Raw genomic sequence first — 20,275 nt, 5'->3', positions numbered from 1 at the left:
GTGATGACATCAACAGAACATCCATGCTGGTGATGATGCAGCAAAGAGTTCCGCCTTGATGTTTGTGACATTTTTGGCACCGGGATTTCAGAGTAAAAGTGCTTAAAAAAGATGAGAAAAAAACACAGAACCACAATAATAATAGCTAAGTAATAAGAAATATGCAGTCATTGTTTTTTTCAAACAGCTGTGGTCGAGTTGCTGTTATTTATCAGGTTTAGTTGCAGGTTGACTTTAAATGAAAAAGACATTTGAGTTGCATTATGGTGTGGAAACTGTTAGCCGCGGCTAATGGCTAATTAGAAAACAATCGACATAAATACGTCTCACTGGCCACACATCACATCAGTATTCAGTAGGCTGCAGTGAATGACCGGGAGCTTGACTAACCTGTCGGAATCCGTCATGAGGCCAGGGAGTTACGCGTCTGCCACCGGATTAGTATCACACCAGTATATGGCGTTTGAGTATTGATGCTAGTCATGGTTAGCTGAGGTATCATGAAACAGTATTGCAGTGTTCAGAATCAGAATCAGAATCAGAATCAAATTTATTGCCATGGCCAGTGGGGAGCCCACCAACTAGGAAAGTGTTTGGATTAAAGTGCTGACCAAAGGTTAATAAATAAATAAAAAATAATAATAAATAATAAAAATAATAAAATAAAATAAAATAACAACAAGGCTGTTCACGAATTCAACAGTCTGACGGCTGAGGGGAAGAAGCTGTTCCTGTAACGGGAGGTTCTGGTCTGGATGGACTGTAGCCTCCTGCCAGAGGGAAGAGGAACAAACAGTCCGTGTCCTGGATGAGAAGGATCGGCTCGGATCCGACCTATACGTCTCTGGGTCCTAGAGACATACAGGTCCTGAAGAGGTGGCAGGCTGCTACCGATCACCTTCTCAGCAGAACGTACGATGCGCTGCAGTCTGCTCTTGTCTCTGGAGGTGGCGCTGTTGTACCAGACAGTGATAGAGGAGGTGAGGATGGACTGGATGATGGTCGTGTAGAACTCCACCAGCAACTTCGTCGGCAGTCGTAGTTTTCGTAGCTGCCTCAGGAAGAACATTCTATGCTGGGCCTTCCTGATGAGGGACCTGATGGTCAGCTCCCATTTGAGCTCCTCACTGATGGTCGTTCCCAGGAAGCAGAAGGAGTCTACAATAGGATGCACGATAATTCCAGGCCAGCCTTCGTTGGCTCCATCTTGGACATTGACGAAATGTGTCCTGATTTTCAGAGGCCATTAGATGGTGCTCTTGGTTAATAAATTATATGAGGTTTCGTTGACTCAGTTGTTCAAGTCCAAGCATTTTACACCAGACAGTGCCACCTGGTGGCCTTTGAAAATCAGGACGCTGTTTCATGAAACCTCATCTATGCATCTGATGCATCAATTGATGCTTTTCAGGGCATCAATATTTTTGACAGCCACAGTCAACAACCAGATAGTAAAACAGAAAAAGGGACAAAACCATTCACTCTGAGCATCTGATCTGTGATGTGAAAAATATTTGCCATGAGCTCATAATAATAACCAAGGACGTGTGCATTATTGTCCCAAACATTATTCAGGGGGATCCGGTGCCAAAGCCTCATCTGCGTTGAGGTTTCCTCCTTACAGTCCTTGAAGAGTTGATCTATTTTATATTGCATGAAGGCTGGTCTGTTAAAAATAAAATGAAGGGTGAAAATATATCATATGCGCGCTGAGAGGCGTGAGGTGCTGGCGGACGCACCCACTCACACTGTAATTTCACACCAATATTTATTTTTCTGCTTGGAATTGCGACTGTTTCTGAATTATTTTTCTGGCTTCACAGCATAAGCTGAACTCAATCACAATTGTTTTGATGTGTTCGGGTCACCGCCAGCCTCTCGAACACTTGTATTGGCAGGAATTCAGCAGAGATGCTGAAAGGATGAGAGAATATTCCTTTGTGGTGGTAAGATTGGCAACACAGACATGTTCGCCTGCCTTTGCTCTCCGCCGTCAGCGTTTTGACACTCTGAAAATGACTTAATCGTGATGCGGTGAACATTCCTGCGGGACGTTTCAAAAGGTCACTGCGGGGGAGAAACTCCACAAACTGGACGTGCCCACTGGAGAACAAAGTAAACACTGCTGTAGTGGCCGTAACTTAGTGATGGGTCGATGAGGTTTCATGACACAGCACTGAAGGGTTGATGAGGTTTCGTGAAACAGTGTCCTGATTTTCAGATGCCACCAGATGGTACTGTCTGCTGTAAAATGTTTGGACTTGAACAACAAATTTAATGAAACCATACATTTTCTAAACCAAGAGTGCCACCCAGTGGCCGGTGAATATTAGGACACTGTTTCGTCGACCCTGCAATACTGTCTCATGATACCTCATCTGCCAATTACTACCGTAAAGTTGATTCCCAATGTCATCCTTTCAGCACAACTCTTCTCTAGCTAAGGGCTTCTTAACCTTTTTGATCTCGGGGGCCACCATCCCCAGAACAAATGGACCCGGGGCCCATTCAATAGAACTAAAGATTCAGTACTCTTACATTCATTTGTGATCAACAACCATATTGAATCTACTGCACTTACAAGTTAACAAACCCAAACCTTGTCAAATTACATGAAACCATGTGAACATAATATATGTATTGTCTTCGAAAAGTCCAACCAGCTGCAGAACCAGGTGCGGGTCATATTCATCATGTTTACTAAAGGAAAAAAATACAGTTGATGCAAAGTGTTGAGAAAATTGGAAAAACTGAATACATTTCTGAATAAAATAAATATAATAAAACTATGACTAAATCTCATAAAATAAAAACAAGGTGTTTAGTATCGCCATGAAATTAATAATTCAAAATTCATTTTCAAAACTTCAACAGGCGCTTTCATGAAAAATGTTTACTGTTGGGGGGCGACATCACTTCTTTATCATGTTTTTTTTTTGTTTTCAGGAACTTCAGTGACACACTACTGCCACCATACGTGGCTGATGTATTACAACTGAGTGTCTCACGGCCCAAAGTGTAAAACCAAAGAACATTTAGCGGCCCTCTCGGAGGCGCTCGAGGCCGAACCATGGGCCCCGAACCTGTGGTTAAGAGTCACTGGTCGAGTTGATACTGGACAACCACCAGGACCTCTTTGTCTTCTCGAATCGTCCTCCATCTTCCATACACTTATACCCTCCTCCTTCTCTTTTGGTTGATCATTTCTCAAATATGAATTATATTTAAATCCGATTCATGATCAAATCAATCAATTTTCATGTCATCACTCGTCATCACTCACGTTGTGGACACAGCGGCCATTTTCAGTCTTTGTTCACAACGTAGTCACATGTGAGGGAGAGACACAAAAAAAAAATAAAAAACATGGAAAGAGTGAAAAAAAGCAAGAGTCAAGAAAAAGAATTAGTAAGTGTTGAACTATCACAGCAAATAATAACAGTTGCACTTCACTCAAGACTTTTTAATCTTATCCCAGTGAAGACAGTTGGAAAGTTCATGATCATTCAGAGTGAAAAGATTGGGCCAGTTTTTGGAGAAGAGGAGTCTTGGTTGACAGATATCCAAATGTCAAAAGCTCTCTGTTTCTTATGTTTAACATTTTATGAGGCTCATTTTGAAAAGAAGCCTGGGCATCTATTAATAAGGTGAATTTTCCTCACTGTGCGGGCGTAATACTGACATGTATTGCTGTTTATTCTCAGTCTTTGAGCAAAATTGCATTTTTTTCCAAGTAGTCAGCAGCTACTTCTCCTGCTTCTTCGTGCTTAACAACTGACTCTAAACTGTGAACAGCGTTAAAATCTCTTGAATAGCAGCAAAAAGAGCAGCTAAATTCTCTGAGGTCATAGCCACTTCACCAAAATGCATAACCTCAACTCTATCCCTCAAAATGTTCCCCTTCCTCTTCTCTTTTTCTTTTTTTTCAACCTTTTTTCTTTTTTACAAAATCACATTACGGCCAGAAGAACACGGTGTGCTTGACCGATGTCTCTTCTGGGTCACATGCTCTTCTCCGTCGTGGGGATGCATGAAGCCTCAAGCCAAATATCCATGCCTCATTCGGAAGTCACAGATTAGAGCGCTTTCTTCCTGTTCTCCATGTGAGTCATATTCCTTTCAGTGGACTGATTATTATTATTATTATTATTATTATTATTATTATTATTATTATTATTATTATTATTATTATTATTATTATTATTATTAAGCAGTAATTCATCATTTTGGTCAGATAAGTCATTATGATTGAAGATGAAGTGTACAATGTATGTATATATATATATATATATATATATATATATATATATATATATATATATATATATATATATATATATATATATATATATAATTTTTTTTACCCATACATATTAAAATCAAATTCAAAACATTGAAAAATTGTGTAGTTCAAACCTGCAAAATTCTGTTCAGGTTTGATACAGCAAATGTGCATCGTAAATAAATCCAATACAAACATATCAAGTCATTCTATTATATGTTCTGTTTTGTATCTGTGAAAGACTAACTATTGCATGTTTTCTTTATGAGTCCCTTTCGATGTTTATTAGCAACAGAATGGTTTTCACTATCATGGTAGTTTGAGTGATGATTGTGGTGAAATGGTGCATTATAAAAAATAAGAAAATAAATCATGTGAAATTGAACTATGAGTTTTTCATCTCAACAATCATATGTTCGCATCAACAGTATTTTATTTATTATTTATTAATATATTTTGTTGATTTATTTGAGGATGTTGTTTTGCCAAATTTGAAGATAGGTTTCTTCCCCCAGTATACATTTCTAAAGAGGAAAACTGATCGTAAAATCTGTTGAGGCAGTAATGTATTTGACATGATGATGTTTTCGATGATTTTACGACCAAAAAAACTGAGCCGTCTGGAGCTGACTTCATTACACCACACATTTTGCTGCAGCCAACACTGTCCCCAACACATATCAAAGCAACACTATCCACATCTTGAGAGCATTTTTTTGTTTGTATTGTGGCATTTCATTCCAAAATAATCTGTTTCATTTCCGTCCCCTTTGAGATTCTTTCCTTGATTGAGTGATGTTGTCCATATTTGCTTCTCCTCACATGACTTATTGACTCTGTTGTTTGCTGTGCGTGACCAGCACTGAAGAATATGTTTTTCGCGGTGTCCAGCGTCAGCAGCTAGCGGATTAATGCGCCCTCATTAACCTAACTGCGTGGTGCCAGCCTGGCGTCAGAGTCCGAACAGTAAACAGGACTCCTGTGGAGGTGCCACTGTCTTAACACCAGCACAAGCAAAGCATCACCATTTGAGGGATTTTGTTTTGCCCGAGCGTCGCTCTAAACAGTGTTTCAGTCTTAGATGGGAGGAGTAACAAGCACAATACAAGACAGGAGCTTGTGATTTCTCACAGAGATGAACGTTGCCATATATTTGTCCCTCCAATGCTACACTTCTTTTCATCAGGTGCTTCTTTTTAGTCTTATTTTGTCAGCCACTTCCTGTTTGTGTTTATTTCCTGTGCTTGTCTATGGATAGTTTCTCCGCTGCGGCTTCATGGTAGCCGTCGCCTCATCACTGTTCTGAACTTTGGAGAGTGTTGAGTCCTGCATTTGGTGTGAGTCTGTGGTAGAACCACCAACCCATTGCACTTCCATGTTGCGCGTTGTGTTTTACGCATGTTGTGATACTTACGCTTTGCTTTGTCACATGGGGTCATGCCAGATTTCACAGAGGAATACCACAGATTGAGTTTTTTTAATCTATATGTCTCTATGAAAGTCATGTGTCTCGCCCCCTTAAGGTTGCACTCACCTAGCAGCCAAATCCAGAATGCTCAACATCACTTATTCCAGCGCGTAGCCCACACCTGAGTTTTGACCACAGTGACAGCCTCAGTATTTGTCATTTCGAATAATCTCAAAAAAGTCACAGAAATCTGAAATTTTATCAAGAAAAATAAGATACAAAAGAAGCCCTTTTGTCATTGAAGGTGGAGAACTGTGTGACCTTCTGGATGAAAACGCTCCCGTCATCTCACTAGACAATATTAAGTAGCGCGGCAGACTTTCAAAGGTGCACAATAATTCACCCTTGCCTCAAATGGCATCAATTGTTGCCTTGAACTTTTTACTTGTACTTGATTTATACTTGGGATCTTCTACAGCACGAGGCTTAACAAGACAAATGCTGTTGCAGTTAAAAATATATTTTGGAATCAACATGAAGGAGTACTTCTGAAGTTGAAGGTTTTTCTTCGTGAGCCATACAGATCTGTTATCTGCGAGTGGAGAGTTGGAAACTTCGAATCTTCCTCCAACACGGACCCTCAATCACACAATTTTTTAGCGTCTGAGTGCGAGTAAGTAGGCAGATGGTGTCTGGTGACCCAGTGACTCTGAAGAGCGCTTCTCTCTGGTTTGTAACGGAACTCTAAACAGTGCTTTAAAAAGTACTTGAATTTGTATTTATTTATTTCGCTTTTATTTCCAAATGACAAGCACGGAGAAGTTTGTTGTCTCATGATCGAATATTGATGTAGAAATGTTCTTCTCTTTTTATGTGGAATAAACACATAAAGAAAAACTCAAATCAGGGATGGCACTGAGTTATAAATGTTGGGCCGTGCAGGATTTAAACTCATGTCTCAACTCGAGCTGTATAATCATGCCATTTCAGAAGAAGTCTGATACAGTGTATTGCATTTGACATTTGCATGCAGTCGACATGTTCCTCTTATATTCCACCATGCTTGAAGAGGAGCAGAGTGAAGAGCAGTTCCTACAATTTCTGAACCTTCTTCCCTCTGCACTATTTTCCTGAGCAGGGATCATGTGTAGCTGTGTGTGTATGCATCTGTATCAGGTCCTTGATATTGTGTTGTGTGACTGTCAGTCAGTCAGTGTAACGGTGCACACGCTCGGACTGTGACGGTAAACACACAAAAGACTGCAAACGGCGTGGCCGCCACAACAAGTGGAGCTGTGAGGTCCCTGTGATGGGTCTTCTGTGTCAAGACTGAAATGTGTGTAGCCAGTCATCCAGCTGGTGATTTTGTGAAGCGCTCACCGAGGCATGGTCCGGTGACGCGACTGCTGACATTTGCAGCCTCACAACTTGCCGTACCACGTGACTGATTCAGGACGGGATTGCACTGTTTATGTCCGGATTTAAGTGGCAACAAAACACAATGAAGGTCACTGTGGGAATCTCTTGAGAACTATCCTCCCCACGGAGCACACACATATATATATATATATATATATATATATATATATATATATATATATATATATATATATATATATATATATATGTGGTTTTTTGGGGGGGGGTGATCTGTGCGGTTGCGACATGGAATTCTGTCGTCTGCATCACTTGAGACGGCATTGCCCACCTCACGATGATCAGTTTCTTTCGACTCAGAAGTGAGAATGTGTTGAAGAAAAGAGTGAAGACAATCTGAGAGACTTTGGTTCCTTGTTTTAGTTCAGCTTCAACATGGTTATAATCCTGAAAACGCTAGTCTAACAGTAGTTAGACAGTGAAATTTTCTCAGGGTTTGTTTTATTAAATGGAGCGGGGCATACATTCAGAATAGACCCAGAGTGACCCCTAACTGGTAGTTTACGATTTCATGTTCTTCTGTTGTGATCGAGAAGACCTGTTTTTTCACTGTTTGCCTCTCGCTCATTGTGAGTTACAGCTTGAAGGCGATGTAGATGTGGTACTATGGTTTCAGGAAAAAAGATTGCATTGGTTAGAAACAAGAAACGACCTTAGTCTGATTCATTCATTGGAGTGTTTTGGGTTTTTTTTTAATCTACAGAATAAATATTTGGTCATCCAGGAATCCCTGTTCAGTATGTTTCAAGCTTCAGGACAACAGAGCGACAGAGTACCTGAAATCCATTTCGTGTCATGTAATATAGAAGCAAAGTGGGTTTTCAAACCTGACCTCAAGTGTGTTTTTCTGTCTGCTGTTCTTTCTGCCAAATCAGAATCTCTTGAAGTATCTGTTATCTTTGAATTATTTCTCAGCTCTTTAGAGCCTTTCGAAATAAAGCCAGTGTCATGCATCTCTTCAATGACTCTTGGCTTGGCAGACAGGGAGCAGAAAAGTCTGTTTGTGCCCGGCTCCCTTTTGCCATTTAGTTTTTTTTTCTCCTGCCACTTTCACTGGCTTCGGACCACTAAGCATGGAATGATACAAAAGGTTTTCATCGATCTCCCACAAGCGTCTCCGGGCTTCGACTTGATCCCTCAAACTGAGCCTTTTCATGAAACGCTGCACATTTTATGTCCCACATGTTGGAAGGTCAACGAACTTCTGCAGGTTCAAAGCAGAAGCATTGACGGGAGCTTGAATTGTTGGATTGATTTTTGTTTTTCCCATCAAAACATAAATGGAAATCGTTTCATGGCATCGCTGCCGTATTCTCATTTTGACCTTAACCCTGATACGAAAAATCTCATTATTTTAACTTCGGTGCTGAGTCATTTACCTGAGTGAATATTATGTTTCAGGATGTTTTTTTTTAATCCCATTGAAATTATTAGTTCACTGCTCATGTTGGGTTGTGAGGGTTTTGAGTCATTTGTTTATCACAAATTAGCCTCAAGTAAAGTAAAGTAGAGTGAGTCAGTCGTCTACACTGAAGGAATTGTCTGTATAAACGTTAACAATGCATTTATTGATTTATTTATTTAAGTGGTGCAAATGAAGCCACAAATAACCTTTCACATTTGAACCACTACAGTACCCTGGAGTCACTGGTACTCATTTCCAGTGCTTTTGCATGGTAATAAATGATAGTTTTTAAAATGATGAAATGTTATTTTATAATTAAAACATTTATTTTTCAATCTCTATATTATATGACATTCAACTGTTTTTAAATTTCAAATTTGTCAAATTTATTGCCATGGTCAGTGGGGATCCCTCCAACTAGGACAGTGGTTTGGGATAAAATAAAATAAACAACAAAGGCTGATCACAAATTCAACTGTCTGACGGCCGAGGGGAAGAAGCTGTTCCTGTGACGGGAGGTTCTGGTCTGGATGGACCATAGCCTCCTCCATGTAAACACTCAGTTTGCTTGTGTTTTCACCCCATTCTGTTCCAGACTTAGGCGATGTTTGGAATTTCTCTTCCCTTCGTCTTATATAGCCGCTAATATGGCTATCTTCCTCACTGACAAAGTTGCAAGTGAGAAAGTGACATGTTGAGTGATAGGAGGTTGAGGTTAAGGTTTGCCATAAGGCTACATGTGGTGTCAGGAAATGCCAGGGATAGGGGAATGTGCTTCAATTGTCAATTTGTAGCGCTAATGGCTTCCTTCGGCGTCACTATAGGACGCTGAAGTGCACTTTCCCAACATCAATATATAACGCCATGTTAGTGAGGGTGGGTTGGGCTCTAACAGACCAGCATACCGCAGATACCGAATACATACCAGGAATTAATCCCATGCAGCGGACGTGTTTGTAAAACTCTTTTCAACTTTGGTGCAGCTAAATGCTTGTGTGGCTAACAGCAAACTGTGGAATGAACAAGCAGTAGCTTCCGATTTCATTACGCTTTGGTGCCTGCAATTGTGTTTCCAGGTCTGGCATGGAAAGTCACCAGCTCATCCTCCCTCTCACAGTCACAAGGTTGTGATTTTATGTGTTCGGCGGTACCATTTGAAGTACAGGATTCGGTACGCCTCCCTGGTCTTTCCGTCATGCTTGAGTGAGTTCCTGGGAATGTTGGAGAATTCAAACTGATGTTCTCCTTTAAAGAAAAGGTCCTGTGAGAAGCAGTAGGCTCTAGCTAAATGTTCTGCTTTTCCTCCGTATGGCAGCAGCTGAAGTGGCCTGAGCTGAGCTGTTATCTCTCAGAATCCTCTGAGTCACTGCGCACATTCTCTATCTGTGGTCATCAGCAGTTGACTTTGTAGTGGAGCTCAAGTTTCACAGCAGCTTTTTTAGAGCACATCAGTCTCCACTTAACAGGTAGTGAGGATCTGCTTTCTCTGCTTCATGTGTCTCAAGGAGCTTTCCACGGATTTAGATGAAAAGCCACAAGAGTAGAAGCAGTTGGACACCGGTTGGGTGGTGGATCAGTCGGGTTAACCATGAAAGGTCAGGAGTTGAGTGTGCTATCATCACAGGAATCGTAATCTTACCCTCCAGACTCTCTCACCATCACAGCAAAACTTAGGACAGCTGAATATATACATGTCTTCACCAGCACATCTCCTGCCAATGTCTGCCAGTGCCAGCGTCTGTTTAATAATTGTGTTTGTTTGCTCCGCAGATGCCGGATCAGGATCAGGAGATGATGGTAAGCTGCTTTCTCTCCCCTCGCCTCCTCTCCTGCTCCTGCTAGACATGCAGAGTTATTTAATGTTTGCCGTTTCCTTGCTTGCGCTCCACCCCCGCTGAAAATGAGCCTTGCCGCGTGGCGGCGGGGCACCGTGACCTGCTAGCTTATTGACTATGGTGTGAGTTCAGAAAAGTGCAGAGAAAAGTTTGGAGATGATGGCAAAGTTGCCAGAGGACTGGTGCTTATTGTTGCACTGGCTGCTTTGTTGGCTGCGGGGTAAGGATATAATTCATGCTCTCAATATCACAGGGTTTGGCAAGGACCAGGGATATTCACAATGCTACTCAAAGTCCACCGTTATTATTATTATTATTATTTATTTTATTTTTTTTGCATGAGAAAAGTGTCACTTCTAATACCTTTTTTTCATTCTTAAATCACAGAAAAAAAGTTACTCTGATGTATTTCAATGTCTGATTTATTTGGGTGAGAGTTGTACCCCGACCTGTGTCACTGCACTCACAAGCCCCGCCCACTCCCCCATTCTCCTCCATAGTTTAGACATATTTTTGTCACAGTACACAATTAAAGCTGGCTAGTTCAGTGTTGAACTGACCCAACAATAATAATATTTTTGGTGATGCCTGCCTTTTCTTCCGTCCTGAGCAGCAGCCTCTTAAAATTTTGCACCTGTTGGCATGGCCGTCCAAAATTGATGCGGAAGTCAGTTTTCTGCATTACATTTAGTAGCAAAAGCATTTCAATAGATTGAAATGTTTCCCCTCCCACATGATGCTGGAGTTAGAATCTCTTGTTTCCACTTTTATTTTGGTGTGATCTGATGCACATAACACCTAATGTGGATGGTGGAACCATCATTTCAGGTGCCATATATACCAAATGACATAAATGGCTGAAGTGAGAAAGGAGTGAAACCTTGTGGCTTAACCTTAACCCCATTTTAAATCTGTCTTTTCCTTGATGCGCTCCCATGACAATACTGTAGGAAATGACGTGGATGTGACATTCGTATGCCACGCAGACGTCTTACTTCTGCGTCACACTCAGACACTGAAGTCCACTTGAAAATCACAACTTAAAAATAGTTGTGATTTCATGCATCAAGGGTGTGAATGTGTTGCTTGTGACAGATTTAAAGTTGACAATATTGTCACTGCAAACCAACCTTGGATTGCAATTCAACCTTAGCAATTCTTGCTAAACTTGATCATCAGTGGGAGGAAAAGTTGAAGAGTTGGGGAGTCATTTTACGTACAGTTAAGAAAACCCAAGCATACTACTCCATGGTTAAGATGTTAAGTTGGAGCCCTGAATCATGTGACTTCAGTAAAGGACCATTTAAAATCCAATGATTTGCCTTTTTTCTTGGTAATTATTGGAAATGCCTGCTTTAATTCGACTCTTGCCCACAGGCTGACTGGGAGGAATGAGATAGAGTTGCAAAACGCCACGCATCATTACGCCGCAGGAGACACATGTTTAAAGATGACTCGAAGATTGCTATTCTTTCAAAAGGCTGTTTGTGTCTTAATATCTGTCTAACTATGGCAAGCAGATAAGGGTTGTCGGTGATGGGGATTTAGAAATCAGGGAGCCATCGAAATGATCTTGAGTTGTTGTCAAAGCCATCTGATTTCCCTCATGCATTTATTTACTCTTGTCCCTGAGTCATCCGCTGCGCTTGCTCATGCAGCTCCTTCATTAACACTCGCGCAAGGAGTGTCACCAACTATATATGAGACAGAGATTGGAACCACAGATTAGTAAGCAGCTCCAGAATAAAGAAAGTGGAAGAATGAGCGGAAATGAAAGTGGTGCAAAACAGAGGCTGGCGCTTCAGGGATAAAGAAATGGCCAGGGGAAAGTGGGAAAAATGATAACAGGGCTGAGGAAACAGAGAAGGGGAGAAGTGATAAGAGGCAGCAGAGAAGGAAAAACAAGATAAGCCCAAACTGGACAAACATGTTTTGTTTCTTTCATATGTGACCATGATCGCGGTCTGTTCCTTACATTAACATGTTATTATCCAAATCCAGCCAACATAAGTTCACTGCTAGTGTATCTTTTGGCCGTATGTTTCCTGCAGTGATAGGAGTAGTGGAGAAAAGCTGGTGAACTCACCGTGCCTTGTGTGTCAAACATGACTCAGGAGGATTGTTCATGGAAGAAAATCATGTTTTCTACAGCACTTAGTAATGTTTCTCATGGTTGTATAACTTCTATCAAAAATAGAATTTTGTTGTCACAGAAACTAGAGTGTGTGTCAACTTCACAAACTGAACTCAAAGTGAGTTAGAGTCATCGAAAATATTTCTTACTACACTGGTTTTGTTCCAGACTTTTTGGTTCAACCGTTTTATTGACAAAGACATGAACAGTACTATGTGAGTATCTATTGTTGGTCCTATTGTAATAATTACAGCAAGTTCTGAATGGTTAGAAGCAGAATCTGTCGCTGATGTGGCACATTAGTCAGAGGATTTCCAGTCTGTGGGTAGAAAGTGAACTTAGTGTGGCAACGTCAGAAACTGTGGATGCAAGTGCAGACTGAGAACAAGCCATGAGAGTGTAGCAAAGTCCTTCAGTCGACAGGTGTAGATGATGAGGTGTGACGCATTCACAGGTTGGTGGGAGGGGCAATGACACCTCACCTCTTAGCCTTGTTCCAGATAAGAGTCGTCCACTTCTCCCATTGCTTTAAAATGACCGATGGCCGAACAATGCTTTGCAATGATTTCGCGGCACATTCTCATTCTTAAGGAGTGGACTTATGCGTCTCAGGGTGTTGTCGTGGAGACCATCTAACTATTGCAGACCAAGACCAAGCACAACACCAATATTTTGAGGGCCCGAGAGTAAGTCGAGACCAAGACCAGTGAGGGAGCATGTGACCTAAATCAAACTGGATTCAGAAGCATAGGCATTTATTGGTCTCATTGGTCTTGGTCTTGACTCGGGCCTGCAAAGTCTAGCTGTTGGACTTGGTCTCTGTATCCTCTGGTATTGGTCTTGACTTGGTTTCCAGTTTGGTCACCTTGACTACAACACAACTGGGTGATGCAGCCCGGCCTCGGCATTTCTTCACGCTGTAGGCTGTGCTTCATTGGGCTGTCCAACAAGTTCAAAGAAGGTCGGTCTAAGTCACGAAGTAAGTACCAGACAAGTCACATCAGAAGTGGAGTCATCATGACATCTTAAATTATGATGGTCTCACTGAAAAGCAAGCTGAATATTTGATATGACATGATTTCCCAACACAAAATGATAGATAATAGTGCTTTAAAAAAAGTGTTTGTGTTGTGGAAGATCCAACATGTGTGTGCAGTGAAAGGTTATCTTTTTGTGCCATTGTAAGGGATGTTGGAGCGATAGCTTTGCAGCGACAACCTTGACCTTCACCAAATGTTCTTATCAGCCTCATAAGAAGAACCTTGAGAGAAAAGTTTATTCCTCCCTCCAAATTTCCTGTCAGATAAATATTTGGTGGTGAGGTCAGGTGGTGTAGAGTACGCCTTGCCTGGCAGCCTTTTTATCCCTCCTTGGACTCTAGCAATGGGCTTTATTTTTAATATTTTTTCCTTATGCCTTGAAGCATGTTGGTTCCCTTGACACGAAGAAGTGTTTTGGTATTCCACTTCCTTAGTAACAATAAAGTGAGGCTGGCATGAATCCACCTACTATATATCCATTTCAAAGACGTGTCTTGGACGTATTTCATTTCGATACAAATTCTATAAAGGCGAAAGGTTCACTTCATACGCCTGAATGCAGTGTTGAAAAGCTATGACTACCAGTTTTGCATCTTCATCTGGACAAAGCTTTTTGGAAATAAAAACATGAAATAATCGGCAGACAGTCAAAGGCCAATCACAAACCCAATACTAAGTTGCTGTTGCTCCAATCAGGTTTTATGATGCCGATTCCTTTTGGGTTTTTTAGCGGAAGCACACTAATATACTGCCATGCACGGGCTAGACATGAATGGCTCCATCTTCAAGGTGCACTTCTTTTTGAAAATAGCAGATGGGAAAAGATGTGGAAACATGTAATTGTTTTTTTGTGATTGTTATAGAGTGGAAACCTTTCATTTCATTTCAATAATTTAACCGATTCAAGGCTTCTATTTTTAGACTCCATTATTCCAGTTGTCACACGATACATTCAAATAAATTATAAATGTAAATTCATTGCAGAGTTGAAACTGCTCAGTGACCATAACACTCATTTCATTCAACAACTTTATAACAGTTTCTTCATGTCATCCAACATTCAAGTGCTTAAATGTGCTAGATCAAGTTTATAGTATTGAATTAGATCATTAATAGAGGATTCTGTTCTAAAAATGATTCATATTTTTTATTATAATAAAAGCAACCCTAGTTTAATGAATTCCCACCTTCCTGGAAAATTGTCTTGTGAAGAAAATGCCCATTTTCAGAGACATTTTGTTTCATTATTTGCCTGTTTTCCTCTCAAAGATGGGAAAGTATTTTCTTTGACAATACAAATAAAAATCTGAAATTTTGTTTAGTAATCCGAAAAATGTTTTAAAAACAAAGCTTTTTTTTTTTCTTCGATGAATTATTCCAACCTCTGTCATGTTTCTAATCCGCAGGGACACAATAGTGCACATAAAATAACCATTAAACATGAGGCAGAAACAATGATTCATCAAAGAGTCATTACAAAGCGCCACGGCCCTTATGATTTAGTGTCAATGCTCTTTTTTTCACAACCTCAGTTTGTCCTGTCAGATACATTTGAGGAATCGATCATTTTTTAGCCAAAAAAAAAAGGCTATTAAGAAAAAGTAGCTTGGGGCGGACGAGGTTATTAATGCAGAGGAAGGACGGGAAGGAAAGAAGAGGCCAAGGAGAGGATGAGGACGACCACAAACACAGTCTGTATAGATGGAATCATTGAGGAGGTCAGATGGAGAGATAAAGCAGAAGAAAGAGCTGCTGGTGTTTTATGTTCCAGGGAGAAGGTTAAAGAAAGTGGTTGTAAAAAGACACCTCTTGAAGATCTAGTAATAGAGAGCAACCGTGGTAAAAGTCAAATGTGTTTTCATGACCGCTGATAAATTTACCGGCATAAAGCGCAGGCACGGCTGTGGTTTTTATCACTTGTCTGCGTGTGTACCAGGGAGCATTCTAGCACGTGAGGCTGAGCTCTAGTGGACTTTTCTGCTTTTTTTCCTCTGATAAATAAGAACACAAGTCAACTGTGCAGGGAATTGCCCTCAGGACACAACTCTGGTCACATGGCTCCTTTAGTCAGAATCCGACATTTGTCCAAATCAAATTGTACTGTGGGGAAATTGAATTGCACTCACATGGTCCTGAAAGGGGGAAGCAGGACCAAAGCAGTAAAGTTGGAAGATTTATTTGGGTTGCAGCGATCTTTGAACGGATATATTTTTAGCCTTTATCCAGTTCCGCTTTGCGGAGAGAGATAAAAGCTGAGGAGCACAATTTGATTTTGATTTCTTACAGCTGCAGTGGAGAAAATGGAATAATTTGCCCGGGGCAGGAGGTTAATAAAGGACTTTGGCAGCCTCTACCATAAGTGTCCAACGTGCTTTTAAGAGGATTCATGGTCATTTAAGAGCCAAGTACAAATATCAGACTAAGATAAGGTGTGTAATATTTGCTGTTCCAGTAATAGGACATACTCATCCGACCGTCGTTCGTGTTTTTGTCTGTGTGGTGAGTCGGGTTCAGTTTGAAGTGGCTCTCGCAAAACATTCATATTTGATGGTTCTGGAAATATTTCCCATGCAGGATCTCAAATTTCGTGAGAATTTTTTTAGTCATCCACACACGAGAAAAACATGTTATTCAATGCATGAAAAGTTATTGTACAAAGTTTTTTTATTTCCGAACAGAGGCGAGCATGAATGCACCGTTGTTCAGAGCAGGACCAGACATTTAGTTTTCCCCACAGGGGCACGTCAGATACAGAAAATTCAATAAAACCACAACTGAATCATGGAAACTAAGCATGAAAATATCGTGCTTTTTGTTATTGGGGGAAAATACCGAAAGACAATCATAAAAACTCCTGATATGACCTGGAAACATGGCAAAACTTTTTAATTAAAATAATAATAAAAATAATAATAATAATACAAAGGATGCACTCAAAATATTTTGCTTTTGGCCCTGATTTCTGACAGTAAGATTCCTGTTTCTGCATAATAAACAGCACATGATATTATGAAGTTATGAACAAAAGTTAGCTCAAGAAACACATGGTGTGTTCTAATACATAGCCTAAATATATTCAAATATGTTAAATGTTAAATGTTAAAAATACATGTTAAATTTAATAAGAATGCAAAGCAGCAAGAAATATGACTATAGCATGACAGTGGAGGGTGATGGAGGAAATCATATTCAGAATTTTATACAACAATATATTTGTCATTAACTCCATTTTGCAGCACATTCCAAGCTCAAATATGCTGTGTGGCTTTCTCAATAAAATGTTAAATAGCTTCTCTGAAATTCCACGCTAGTTCAACCCTTAACAGAACCAGTTAGAACTCGGCGTGAACGTCAAAGATTGAAACTCTGTCACACACTGTGGCCTGCTGGCATTATTAACGTGACCTTATTTAACAGAGGTCTCTGAGGGAAGCGCTTATCTAAATTAAGTGCTTTGTCAAGGTGAAAACAGTGTCCTGTTACTTATCGCGGTTGTTTTTGTGGGGAAATTGTTCAAAAATAGAGACCATTGTGAGTCCCGGGGAGCGGGGATGGGAGAAGCAGCTTTGTGCGAACTGCCATTACAGCAAACAGTCCTGTTTCCACTGGAGTCTATAATTCAGCCGAGTCTTTGTGTCATTGTCATTTCTTATCTACGCTCATGTGCTTCTATTCTCTTTTCCCCTTAAAGGTAGACTAACTAGTGAAGCAACAATCAATATCGGATTCAAGGAATGAAAGGTTAAGACTGTTCTGCCCTTGCTCAGGGTCCTGTCATAGGTAGAAATCCTGATCCTACTTTTTATTAAACTGCACTAAACTTGCTGCGTAGACTCCAAACTAGCTGATATTGACCTCAAGTATTTGACCATCTACTGGTCGCACCAGTCCTACATATTCTTGTCATCCTTTATTTTATCGTTGAACCTCAATGGTTTTCTTCCTCTTCCTCTTTTGCCTGTGACTTCCACTTTAACGTTTTTTTGTCCAGCATGTTCCCTGTTCCTGCAGTCTACGAGTCCCAACCATCTAGGGAGTCTAGCCTCCCTCACAGTCCCTGAGATTTTCGACCTGAGCTGAAATGACCTTCTAGTAATTCCAAGGAATGTATCACATTTTTTAAAACTGTTTTTTCCTTGTCAGACTTCTCAGCAAAGATCCAGTTTGTTGACTCTGTCAAACATTGCTGCAACGTTGTGTGATGGAGTTTCCCCTCAACTCTCTGATCTCTCTGACTTGTACTTGTGGCAGTCTTTGTTGGACATGCCAGAAACACCCAACCAGGAAGGAACAATACAGCTGTCTGACAGAACAGTCCAACAACAGATCCAACCTGCACGTAGCTGCCTCAGGAAGAACATTCTCTGCTGGGCCTTCGTGATGAGGGACCTGATGGTTGGCTCCCATTTGAGGTCCTCAGTGATGGTGGTTCCTAGGAAGCAGAAGGAGTCCACAATAGGAATGGGTAAACCAGCCAGCATGAGAGGGGTCAGAGAAACTGTGACTCTCCTGAAGTCTATGACAATCTCCACTGTCTTCTGGGTGTTGAGCTCCAGGTTGTTGTGGCTGCACCAGGACACCAGCCGCTCTACCTCCCTCCTGTAAGCCGACTCATCTCCATCTGAGATGAGCCCGATGGTGGTGGTGTCATCCGCAAACTTGATCAGCTTCACGGACTCGTGGCTGGAGGTGCAGCAGTTAGTGTACAGAGAGAAGAGCCATGGAGAGAGAACACAGCCCTGTGGAGACCCAATGTTGAGGGTCCGAGTGTCGGAGACAGTCGTCCCCAGCCGCACACGCTGACTCCGGCTGGTAAGGTCATCCAGATGATGAGGAGTCGGCCGCACTTGTTCCTGAATTCTGCTGTCTTAATAAGGAGTTGAGCTAAATTTCACTCTACCTAATTATAGCACTCCTTCACCCTTGCACTTAATTATACTGTTTTGTGTTGTTTAAAAAAAGAGCAAATGTTAATGCAGCTGATTCGATTTGCATCCATCACCAGAATAAACAAGCGGAATCGAAAATGGAGCAGAAAGTAGGTTCGCATCCGTCAGAGACTTTTTTTTTTAATTCTGGAGATAAAAAGGACTTACAATCAGTACATATTGTCGTTCTACAGAAACATCTTTTAGTTTAGCTTTTAGAAATAGTTTTTAAAATTTGGATGGCATGTTTTTGCTTGGTAGCTGCTCTAGAACCCTTGGACTTGTTCAGGATTCTCCCCAGTGCTAAAGCCACATAAGTCCCCCCTAGTTACCCTGTGGTTTCCCAGGTGAAATCCCAATGTTTTGTTAACAGGTAGTGAAGTGTGACGCGCACAGTCCGGGCCCTGTTAACGTCGATTGAGCAGGACCCCATCTTTTAAGGTAGACCATAAGGACCATCCACTCCTCGTGCCCCCTCAGACTCCTACACATCTTCACGTCTTCATCCCCCCAGCAGATTGGCCAAAGTTTAAAAAGAAAACATAAGCATCATGATGCTGAAAGGCGGACGTATATTGTCCTCTTATGAGGACCCAGGGTCCCAGGAGGTTTTGAATGTATTCATTTTCTTGTACGTTTCATGGTCAAGAGCGTCAATGAGCCAGAGTCACATCATCCCTGAGCACTTCCTCAAGCCTCTGCTTGTCAGGCTTCTCACGTTGTTGTTCCTGTCCGTGACGCAAGACGACATGAGTCTCACAGACTGGTGACTGTCAAACCAATTTCCATAAGTCTTCTCATAGCTATTCTGTGGCAACAAAGCCGGGTTTTTTTTTCCCAGAGGATGCATCACCCTTCTCACCAAAGCATGGTTGGTTTACCAAAGTAGAGCAACTGTCATGGTTTTGTTTGAACGTTGGCTTTGGGTTAGGGTCATTCAGTGGTTTCAATAGACTGTGATATACTGTTTTTGGGTTAGTGCTCCTGTGGATGGGACTGGTTACTGGTTTATTTCACTATTCCATTTCGGGCTAATCTCTGAAAGTAGTCTTCTCAAGAATGTGGACTATTCTGGTTCTGATTCATCTCCATGACTTCCTGTTGTTGAGCGGTTCTGTCTGTCTATAACCTGCTTTAATGCCATCGTCTCCCTGTTTGAGGACCCACATTTTGCCGCCACTGAATATTGAATAACGGAAAGATAAACACTGGCTTGCATTAATTGAAATACAATAGTGCGATCGGGGTAATTAATCTAATGATCAGTCCCTCAACAACGCGGCTTTGCAAGCACCTCATTAATTTGAGTTAATCAACTATGGCGCAATTATGAATTCAATTTTAATTGATTTGGGTCGGTTCTCATGCAGCGGGGCTGAGAAAAGCCATATGAGCCGCACCTTGCTCTGGTGCTATTGACTCTGGAAATAGTGCGGATCATCAGAAGTCGCAGGCGTGACCAGCGTACTTCCAGATTTGGAGGCAATACTAGCCAAGTGAAAAATGAAGAATAATCTCCTCTGCACCGGTATTGATCTGTTATCAATAATTCCTAATGTGAAGCTAATGGTGGATAAAGCACTTGGCCACGCGGTGACCTCATTTTCCTCGCTCGACTTTGGGAACTTCGGGAAAAATAGAAAGGAATAGAACGGTGAGCCATTGAAGTGAAATATGTGAGTGCCCTGGAGTCGTTTTTCTCGGTGCATGTTTTCTCCATCTCTGCAGCCGCTGCCCCAGTCACACTCTTATTGCTATGGTAACCAAGTTAGAGGTTTAGGGAAGTGAGTAATCTAATCTTCCCAC

The 20,275-nt window shown here is 41.2% G+C and overlaps 1 protein-coding gene across 2 annotated transcripts in view; it reads left to right on the top strand.

Annotated features, from left to right (window-relative positions):
- The window catches only part of tmeff2a (transmembrane protein with EGF-like and two follistatin-like domains 2a), a 165,851-nt gene that overhangs the window by 69,425 nt on the left and 76,151 nt on the right, over positions 1 to 20,275 (top strand). For both annotated transcript variants that reach the window (XM_053877831.1, XM_053877830.1), the window contains exon 4: positions 10,303 to 10,329. In XM_053877831.1, the coding sequence (XP_053733806.1) occupies positions 10,303 to 10,329 (27 nt within the window). The remainder of the gene's footprint in view (positions 1 to 10,302; positions 10,330 to 20,275) is intronic.

Source organism: Synchiropus splendidus, chromosome 10, assembly GCF_027744825.2.
Source record: "Synchiropus splendidus isolate RoL2022-P1 chromosome 10, RoL_Sspl_1.0, whole genome shotgun sequence".
In the NCBI taxonomy this organism is placed as follows: Eukaryota; Metazoa; Chordata; class Actinopteri; order Syngnathiformes; family Callionymidae; genus Synchiropus; species Synchiropus splendidus.
The sequence above is the reverse complement of the archived record's forward strand: the minus strand, read 5'-3'. Positions and strand labels throughout refer to the sequence as shown.